The 10861-nt window shown below is 35.9% G+C and overlaps 1 protein-coding gene across 1 annotated transcript in view; it reads left to right on the plus strand.

Annotated features, from left to right (window-relative positions):
- Window positions 1–5746, plus strand: part of ABCA13 (ATP binding cassette subfamily A member 13) — a 197800-nt gene extending 192054 nt beyond the window's left edge. The window contains exons 60-62 of the mRNA XM_050708769.1: window positions 2755–2860; window positions 4009–4146; window positions 5657–5746. Of these exons, the coding sequence (XP_050564726.1) occupies window positions 2755–2860; window positions 4009–4146; window positions 5657–5746 (334 nt within the window). The remainder of the gene's footprint in view (window positions 1–2754; window positions 2861–4008; window positions 4147–5656) is intronic.
- The last annotated feature ends 5115 nt before the right edge of the window (window positions 5747–10861 follow it).

Raw genomic sequence — 10861 nt, forward strand, 5'->3', positions numbered from 1 at the left:
ATGTGTTTGTGTGTGTGTATACACAAATAAAAATGCAGGTGTTGTTAAAGTGAGTGATAGAAATTAACAATGGAAAATATCTTTGTTGAATAGCTTTGAAGAGATGGTGATTCTTTTGCAACAGATGGCTGCTGAACAGGTGTGCTGGCTCAACTTAAGCCATTTTAATGATAATGTTTCCCTCCTTAGGTCTTGAACTATCAGTTGTTAAAGGTTTGATTCTAACAGTGCTAATCAAACCAGATTGTGCTTTTCCCTGTAATTCCACTTTGGGTTTCTGAATTAATTATATAGTCTGATTCAGAGAGGAAAACAGAGTGAAAAAGAATGGTCAACTCAATTTCCACTGTCTCAGTGTGCTACGGAAAGCAGCTTGCTGATTATAGCAAGGGGAAATGTTTATTGCTGATCAGCTTACTCTGTAATGGGAGCTGCTTTACTGAAGTGAATTATAAAATCAAGGTATAGAAGCATCGTAATTTGACTAGCGAGAAGAGAAAAAAATCTTTTAAAGCTTTTTATTTGTACTGTGCTGGTGTTCATGCTGTTCACAATTTAGAATTAAACTGAAGTTGCACAGGCTTCTTGGTCTTTGCTAATCAGAATTTTGATTCATTTTCTTTGGAAACTTCATTTCATGCAACAATTTTGTTTTACAAGACCATTGAGCATCTCCATAAGCCAGCATTTTTCAAACTGTGATTCAACAGTGGATGTCTAGAAATGCCAGAAAACTGATCAGAATCAGTGATCTCTTGTAAAATGTTGCCTCAGGTTGGCTGTCATCTAAACTGAACACCCTTGTTAACTATATCCATCTTTGTAACATCTTTTTTATTGTCATATGTATTTTTGCAGGGAGGATGCTATGCATTTAAAAGATTTAATTAGAGATCTATTATGTGTTAGTAAATCATTGTGAAGCAAACCACCCAGCCACTGCTTTGGATTCTACCCTGTTCTGGATCCCTTTAGTGTAACAGCACTGTTCATCTGTCAGGTCACGCTGCTCAGTGAATAGCTGGTACCCTGCAGCTTGGACTGGAGAGGATTTATTCATATAATGTCCTTCAAGAACTAGCAAACAGGACACTGAATCAAGAATGTTTCTTCTTGCTATAATTCAGTTGGTTCAGCGGCTGTATTTGGCTAAAAACAAAATCAACTCCCTCACCCCTTCCAAAAGCAAAACAACCAAAGGCTTTATAACAATGGAGGTACAGCATAAAATAAAAGTTAAAGCCCTTACGTTGCTCTATATGCATTATAGATGAGGGACATAAGGTGCTTCATGTGACGTATTTAGCTGGCAGTTACTTAGACAGTGGTTAAACTGGACATGTCTCCAAATAGTCCTTATTATTTTTGTTACACTTTGATTGAGATTCTGTAGACATTATTTTCTATATTTGAAAAGGGCAGCATCACAGAGTATGCTACAATATTTACTTCTGCTTTGATCATGTGAAAACGTACTTCATAGCTGTCGGATCCAATTAACTCGGTTGCTACCCTGAATCACAGAGGTGTACTCAGGAAGGGGCATTGGCATGAGGGAGCAATAGGGAGGATAGGTAATAGAAGAATGGAGTGAAGGATTTGGGGATGAGTAATTTTGGGGCTGGAGCTTGAAAAAAAGGAAATAACATTGGAGTGAAGGATATGGGAGTGGTGGAATGGGAAGGTAGAGGAACCACCAGGTTTCTGGGAAGATGTGGACACGCAGCCAGAGCTCCCTGTCCCCCTCCCAGATCTGCCTTTCCGTTACTCCTGGACAACAGAGAGCAGCAGTGGCTTGGTGCCAGTAGTAAAGTCCCAGCAAAAACCCATGCTGAGAGCATTGCCACGGGTGAGAGGAAAGCTCTTCCAACTTGGCTCTGGCTGGGCTTTTTTCCCTAGTGAATAACCAAGCCAGTGAAGACTACGGGAGGGTGTGTAGCTGCAGGGAGGCATGCAGCAGCCCCGAGTCACCCCATCTCTGCTGAGCTCTGCCCTTGCCCACAGTGCTGCATAACTTCTGTCACTTAAGCAACACGTGTGAGGCTCTGGATGTGATTTCAGTGTTGGTAGATGTATTGGAACTTCAACAACAGGTAAATCTAACAAAAAATAATGTGTTGGTTAGATTGCCTCTACTTAACTTTTATCACATCTATATTAAGAGAGAAGTTCATTTCCTAAATTATTTTTTGAAACAGATTGTGTGGCCGAAGAGCTAAAGAAAATTCATTAATTTTGCCATCTCCCTAAATACCTGTGTACTTTGTGTATCTGTAAAAACATATTGTACACATATTTGCTGAAATGAAAACTGTCCTGCTTTGTTAAAAGGTTTGAAATAGTGTTACATCATCAGAAAAGTTAAAATAAAGGATTTCTTTTTTTGTTTGTAACTAGAAAACTTCATAGCTTTTTTTTTCTTTTGATAACTCTTCAAAGCAGTGTTGTAATTAAAGTATACTTTAGTTAGCCTAAGGTACAAAGTATAATAAAATATAGTATTGTAACTAAAACCTATGGATAACAAAGTTTTTTTGTTTGTTTCTATTTGTTACCATTAATTTAACAACTTTCTCATTGAAATCAGTGTCTGCTTTTTATAGTATAATGCTAATATCCCAGTGATAATGCAATAGGCGTACATGATGTTATTTACCATAATCATTACAGGAAAATTAAATGAAAAAAGAAATATATTCTTCCTGACTTCATAGTGTAGATGACTGGATCTATGTTTCTGTGTATCATTCTCAGGTTTGGGGATGGCTATTCTGTCAAAGTTTGGCTGAGCAAAGAAATAAGCTCTGGAAGAATGATTCTGGACTGTCTACAGCTGCATTTTCCTGGAGCACAATTTAAGGTACAGCTGAAATTCCTCATCCTAGTAATTATTCTACAACAGGATTAAGTGTGGGCTGATAAGAACAATGTATACATGTTTATATATATTGATTTTTTTTTTCTGGAGAAGTATGCATGTGCATCTTTTTCATTTTCCTATTAAGCAATTTTTAAAAATCTGACTTGGAATATTGATTAAATCAACTCCAAATGGTCATTTAGGCAACATAAACAAATAGGTCCTTTCTCTAAGTAATAATTTTCTTGTGATTTTATTGTTGACTAAGATAAACTTGCCTTTATGTTCACCTGTATTAGGAATGAAGTGAGTTTGCTGAGAGTGTAGTTAAGGTCCACAGCTGGCAACTCTGTCTTTACTGGGATTCTTTTATTTGATATGAAACCTTACAAAAGACCTATACTAATTAGATTCTCTCTATATATATATGTTTTTTTTTTTTTTTTTAAATACATATATTTTCCCAGGAAACTTACCAGTAAAGCATAGAATTATGAGAGAAAGACTTTTCTCTGGCTGAAATGAAGTTTCATAAATAAATAAATAAAACTGAAGAGCATCCTACTGCAGAAATTGTTACTAAGGATTCTTTTATAGCCTATCCCATTACATTATAAATTTTCCTTTGTTTTCATTTATATCTGTGTTAGTTCAGTGCAAGGATCAAAGGCAATCTTATGATGTACAAAAGCTCAAAGCAAGCACACAGATCAACAGAAAATTTCCCTTTCTTAGATACCAGCCACTTGATTACATAATGATGAGGGAATCCAATATTTTTTCATTTTGTGTATAGTCAAAGTGGGTATGTGTAAGCCTACTGGTAACTAAACTCATGTCTTCCCAAACTCCATTGTATCAGGGCTACCATCAATTAAATTTGAATCCTATAACATAAAAGAGTCCTAAATCTATATATCTTTTATGAGATTAACAAAATGTCATCTCAGAACATGCATTAAATACATATGTTCCGAGTAGAGCATTTCATTTAGCTACCAATGCAGGCAAAATATATTCTTATTTAAAAGCTCATATTGTTAATTTGCAGTGAAGGTCTACTGAAACCAGACTGGTTAAAGCAAATACAACTTCATCATCGTGTGCATTCACTTTTATCTGTTTTTATTATTTTTACTTTTTTATAGGGACAGCATCTTAACCTGCTTGAGTACCATGTCCCTCGAAGTGAGGGATGCTTAGCCGAGCTCTTCAGAGTCCTAGAGAACCACAAAGATTTTCTCCAAATCAAACACTACTCCATTAACCAAACCACGCTGGAACAGGTATTTTTTTTTTTTTTTTACCGTAAACATTCTTTCTGTGTTACTGTAATTATTGATGCATTAAAATCATTTGCTGGATGTATGTGATAAACCAGCAGTTCCAGACTATCTCAGATCTACACAGTAACATGTGAACCCTACTGCTTTTACACTGCAGGTGAGCACAGTCAAAGCAGCACATGAAGCCACATGCTTGTGTTATATGTGCAAGCATAATTACTGCTTAGATGCATCCCATTCTGTGTGGGATGAGAAGGCGGGACTGTGAACTACCCTCCACAGTATAAAAGTTGGGATCTTACCAACACCCTTCAAAAGACTGAGCAAGTCTGTAAATCACAGTAAACCATAGGCTTACAGGACATTTTCCTTTGAGTTTTCTTTTTTTTGCAGTGAGTATTATGCTGCACAATAGAGAACAGTGGAAATGCACAAACAGACAGAAGAGACCCCACTATTAACAACAAAGAAATCCTATTTGGGCAGAAGGAATAGGAGAACAATAGCAAGGGTGGGATTTCTGAGTGGCTGTGATGTGTTAGAGCATTCTTGTATGCAACTTCTTGTTATGTATTCTGCAAACTGACAGTCACATCTAGTCAAAATATTAATTTGTATGATAAATGGTGTGAACATATTCCTTTTACCCTTGTGCAAATCATTAGTGAAATATTCTGATTTGTACTAATCTTTTAACTGCTTGGAAATTATCTATTCACCGAATAGCTGAATGTACGGTGATTCCAGCCTGATGATTGTTCAGGAGTTGTTCACTCAAGCTTACTTCCTCTGCATTATTCATGGTGATTCATCACCTCAGTCACCTACTCTTGTTTCTTCTCCCTGACTAACTGAGTGTCAGTCTTAAACAGGAAAATAGTTCTCTTGAATAACAAACACCCTTATTATCCACCCTGTTTGTTTGCATGTGAATAATATGATCATTTGAATCAAGAATAGCCATCTTTCCCTCTCCATTCCTTGCTGTCAAATAGTTGTGTGATTTAAAAGTAAACAAGTCTTTCTGTAGTAAGATCTGTTTAGAAAAAAAAATGTATATATAAAGGAGGCACATGAGTTGTTGAATCATTACTGTGTAGTGTTCAGAAGTATATCTTTGCCTTGAAATATCTGGACCTTCATCTGTGTGATGGTGGTTGATAGAAACAGCAGGCTCAAGTTCTTCTGGCATGCCATTTAAATGCAAAGTAAAACAATTATTTCTCAGTAACTTGTGTAGCAGTAAAATATGATTTTCATATGTAAGTTGGTAACTCATTTTACCACTGTTTTTATAGTTCATCAACCACTGTGTTAGCTGGAGAGGTGAAGAGGGATTATTTATAGAGTTTACAAAACATATCTCTAGGGGGGTTCTTGCAGCATAAACTATTAATTTTTGTGTCAGAAAAGCTTAGAAAAGCAACTGAAAAAAATCACCAGCTACGTCTCCAAAGTTTTTGTTCAAATACTGTTATTTTGAAAGTCCTACTTTTTTCTTGCCTTACAGGTATTTATTAATTTTGCTACACAACAGCAAGGTACCTCGCCTTCTTCACAGGAGCCTCCCATCGTTCATCAAGACCACCTGCCAGTCTAGGCTCAGAACAGGATAGAGCTTCAGCAGCATTTGTGTGTGTGTATGTTTGTGTATATATACACACATTTTTTTTATGTAATAAAACTTTCAGCTTTTAACAGTTTGTGAGTGAGAAGAATATAGTAGGAGCAGAGGTGAGCTGGCATTTGTAGTCCAGAAGGAATGATACGAGTTCTCAGTAAAACAGGACTAGTTACATGCAGACCAAAAATCTGCCAGAAAGTAATGCTTTGAAATGAACTGGAATTTTATAATACACATGGCCTAATTAATGCAGCTTTGTGTAACAAAAAAAAGCTGATCTGAAATGTCACTGTGTATAGTGGATTTTTTATTTTTTTATTTTTATTTTTTTGTGGTGGATCTATATTCATTTGACTACAGTAATTTTCTGTTGCATGCACACTTAATAACTGATTTTTACAAGAACAAGGCAAGAAAAAAAATCATTGAATGGTTGAAATAGCTAGGCTATCACCCAATATTTTTATTTAATAGCACAAATTGAGAGCCTTTTGACTTCTGCATTAATTCAGATCTGTGTTGTGACAAGCTAAATTAGCCTTTTTATTGTATAAAGGATGCACTATATTCCACGAGGGTCTATGTTAAAGAGTGTATTAGTGTACTAGTCTGCTTCCCAGTTATGTTAAGTAAATTTAATAAGGCTTCATAAATCGTACTTGACTATGACTTTTCCCTTACGCCTACAGGTTGCTGCTGGTGGAATTCTCAAGTATCTTTTTAATGACCTATTTCCTTTTCCCCAGCTTTTTTTTTTTTTTCTTAAGAAAATGTCAAAATTCTGTTTAAGGGGCATATTAAAAAAATAAGCTAAGCATTCAAACGTTGATCAATAAACTTTTCAATAATTGTGTATTTTGGTGCTAGATACTTCCTATGAGGCAATGCCAAAGCCTTCAGCCTGTGCACATGTAAAAGAAGTGAACTCTAATGAATAAAAACTCCTTTTGTTTTGTGGAAAAAAAATAATGAAAAATTTCTTGGGGTAAGCTGCTGGCTTTTACAAGTCAAGCCCTTTGGCAACCCTGTAAAAGTAGCTGATATCACTTTTGTTGGACTATATTGCTCAATAGTTGAAATTGTAGAACTCCTGACTTGGAAGTGTATTGCTGGGTTCTGGGGTGGGCAGGGTAGGTGGGAGTTATACCTTGAGATTGAAAAATCTGATTTTAAAACATCATCTTTTTTAGTGCTAATGATCTAATTCCTTGCTTTACAGTGATGAAATATTAAACAACAACAACAGGAAAAAAATAAATAAAAAAGTATTTGTGTTTTAGGCTTTGCAAGCTGACTCAGAAGACTGCTTATTAATGCTTTTACTAACACTTGGTTTGTTGTTGCGGTTTTGTCCCACTTTGCTTTTCTAAAATTAGAATTCAGGTTGCCTATTTTTATAAAGGTGAAATGAAGTCCTAAAGGAAAAAAAAAAAGTGAAGATTTACAGACTTGACATACAGACTTGTAGGTATCTATAGATCAAAGCAAGTGAGTTTATGAAATTACTTTATTACCCTGGTACAATGGGATGGCTGTGTCTGGGGTGAAAGCAATTAACTTTTTTCTGAATGAGGCTGGGAGTGTGAAGTTTCTCAGGTTTACAAACAGAACAAGAATGGTCAGTCTTCAGTCTTAGCAGTGTGTGAAAGAAGTAGGGGGCAAAAGAAAAAGCAGGCAGATGCTGGGAATTTCGGCAGAAACGGGGGTATGCTAAGAGTGGCCTGCTTAGGGTGGAAGAAACTGAATGTACAAGGCACAACCAAGCATCTTTGAGTCACAGTCTGAATCCACTCAACAGAAGAAAGCTTCTGGAGTTGTTGCTGGGATGGAAAAATAGAAAGGAAAGTATGGCAAGAAGTTGGGTATAGGGCTTTTTTTTTTTTCTTCCCTGTTGCTATGTTTATATCTATAAATTGGTGGCATTATGATTGATCGGCTTTTTTTCTTTTTATTTTATACTATTTTTATTTTTTAATAATCTCTAATATCTCTGTCTTTCAACCATCACAAGTCCTTAAAAAATGAACAATACATGAGGAAATTTAGAAGGTTGGTTTTGGGAAAGGGGAGAGTGTCAGTTCTCGGGCATAAGGCAGCCTAGCTTAAAAGTCCCATTTGTATAGAATTGTGACAAGAATGCCTATTTCTGCCTAGGAAGTGTGACAGGGAGTTGAATTAATAAAACAGTCCTGCAGCTTTCTTAGACCAAGGGAAGCATTAAAGCATACAGGACTTGTGTAGTGAAACTGAAAAATGGTGGCCTAGCTGAATGTGTAGATAGGGGAGCTTTTTTCAGGGTTTGGCTGTGTAACACTAATTAAATGTCATTTTTATTAAAATGTGAAAGATCATATTAGTGTAATAGATGAATACAGTAAATAAGGTTTACTTCAGACTGATGGTTGAGTAAGTTCAGTTAACAGTGTTTTTCTTTTTTAAAATTGCTTCATATGCATCTCAGGAGACCCAATTTAATTCAGGCAAGTAGCAAACAATGTTTATCTCCCAATCCTTTATGGTTGAAGAAGGTCAAAATCTAATTGAGTTCCAGTATACTGGGTTCTCTCTCAGAAGACATTTTCCATCTACTTGAATTGCTGCATTCCTGAAATATGTGTTTCAAGACCAGTTTTTGAAGATTTTTTTTAATTAAAAAAAATAAATAATAAAAAAGTCCTAAACTAGGAGTCCGGACAGAAAAGGCCATTTTTATGTTAATGATGAAATAGTCCTTGAATTCACAGAGCATGCAGAAATACCTCTTCTTCTAACACTCCTGAATTTTGAATCAAAGACAGCTGAGGATTCAAAACAGTAACTTTCCTTGTGAGACTTTTGATAGGGAAGGTTCATGGTATTTCAACTTGTAGTTTCCCTTAGTATGAATGTATTCCCTTCACCCTGGGTCTTAAACTGGGATTAAGCTCAAAATTAGAAAATCAACTGAAATTCTCAAATGCTCAAAATCGAAGCTGGAGAGATGATTTTCATACTTTAAGGGACTATTCTATTGTCTAAATCAACAGAAGAGCTTCTGCCAACTGTAGTGCAGATTATTTCAGGCCCTATCTTAACTTTCATAAAATTATAGAAAAAGGTGGGCAAAAATAAACTGTAGGGCTGAACCTTAGATCAAAAGACCACAAATTCAATAAAGGTGGTGGGGTAATGGGAATAGTGGACAGGATGGCAAAACTCGTGAACTGATATTTTGCATCCTGCTTCATATTAAATTTCTGAATGCATTTCTGCCCCAGGAAAAAAAAAAATAAATCCTGGTTTCATTCAGTCATGACCAAAGATGGTGAATTTCTCTCAGGGTAGTGGAAAGTGTGTACCCTGACTGGGATGGTTATGGGAGCCTTTGGAGCTTGTTTGTCCTTATGAAATTTGAATAATTGGGGTCTGAAATCTCCTAAATTAGGGAGTTGAATCTGGCTGCTGTTGGAGCTGTTCAACTCATACATCAGTCCAAACCTAATTTAGCTAAGAATATTACTTTCCTGGTCCTTTCCTAGTAAGTAGAAAAGCTGACAGTTTCTTTGATTCAGTTTAATGTGATTTAATCTTTTTATGTCAGCACTTTCAATTTTTCTTTCTAAAGAATAGGGAGATCAAAGCTAGCAATGTGAATATCTTGCTTTAAGTGATTGAGAGCCAGATAGGTCAGACAATTTTCCTGAGATCTACAGTAACTAAAAAGAAGATGCTTCCTGAGTTGCATGTTACGTACTTGCAAATAAAACTAATGCAAGTGCAATGGAATGGGGCAGCATGTGTGAAGCAGAAATCACAGATACCTTGCTATTACAGAGAAAGCAATAGCCTGCTGCTTTCACCAGGCAAGGTTCTGCTGAATGTTTTAACAGATGAATTCTCCATGCTGAATGATGATATGGATCACTGAAGAAACCAAAACATTTTTCTTCTTTATTAAATTTTAGCAACACAGTGAATATTGTTTCAGCAGTGCCCTCATGCGTATTGCTACGTGGAAATACATGTTGGGGTAAATTCTGGCTCCTTCAGCAACAGCCACAAGAAAGCCGTAATCACACTTTTGCGCTGTAAAAGTGTATGCACATCCTTAGCATAAGCAGATCAAACTGGCAATGTTCATATTCACTTTCCCAAAAAAGACAAGTGGAGAAACAGGAAATATAAGCTATAAAAGTAAATGGTTAAGTTAACAGGTCAGATTTCCATGTGCGACTAATTTATTCCAGCTACAGGATAAAATACGTGTATAATTTTGCTGCCTGTTAAGCTGCTGGTGCCATAGACAATTTAAAGAAGTGCCTTAGGATTCAGCTGACTGTGAGGCACCCAGCAGGAAAAGAATAGGATCCTCTAATGTGCTTCAATTTAAGGTAAGATCAATCAGGAGTTCTTCCACCCTCATACTGAGGTAGTAAATGCTGGTTTATAATTAAGTGTATTGCATATAATTAAATTCCTCTTCTATGCACATTATACACATTATTATATTCAGTAACTAGACCCCTGCAAAATCTTAACAATCCTCTCAGAGTTAAATCATTTGGAACTTGATTCAACTTCTACAAAAAGTGAAAGTGTCTTTTTTTTGTTTGTTTGTTTGTTTTTGATTCAGAGCTGGTTCTTCAGACTTTAAAAATTATGGCTAAGGAGAACTTGAGTGCTTGAATGAAGGAATGTGTGGCATTTATTCTGAGTAAAATGGAAAATTCACATAATAATCTAGCTAAGGAACTGTAATCATCCAGGACTTTGTAGCTGACAATAAGTGTCTAATAAAAAGAACATCAAATTATTTTCTTAATAGAAGTCTGTTAATATGTATCAATTCTATAAGTAATATGTGAATCCAGTACAGGTTGAACCTAGATCTGAGAGCATTCTCAGTATATGAAAGGTAAGCGTTAAGGTAATGCACATTTTGAAGTTTTTATTTTTTTAGTTTCTTTTCCCCAAAGATAACTAAATGATTAGAAGTGATGCTTGCCAATGGCCAACTAGTCACTTAAAATGCTTATTGATGGCCCAGAGCTGAGGGTGTTCACATGCTGTTATTGAGACAACCGTATTTTACTAGTCTCTCTCTCTCTCTTT

The sequence above is a fragment of the Cygnus atratus genome, chromosome 2, assembly GCF_013377495.2.
Source record: "Cygnus atratus isolate AKBS03 ecotype Queensland, Australia chromosome 2, CAtr_DNAZoo_HiC_assembly, whole genome shotgun sequence".
In the NCBI taxonomy this organism is placed as follows: Eukaryota; Metazoa; Chordata; class Aves; order Anseriformes; family Anatidae; genus Cygnus; species Cygnus atratus.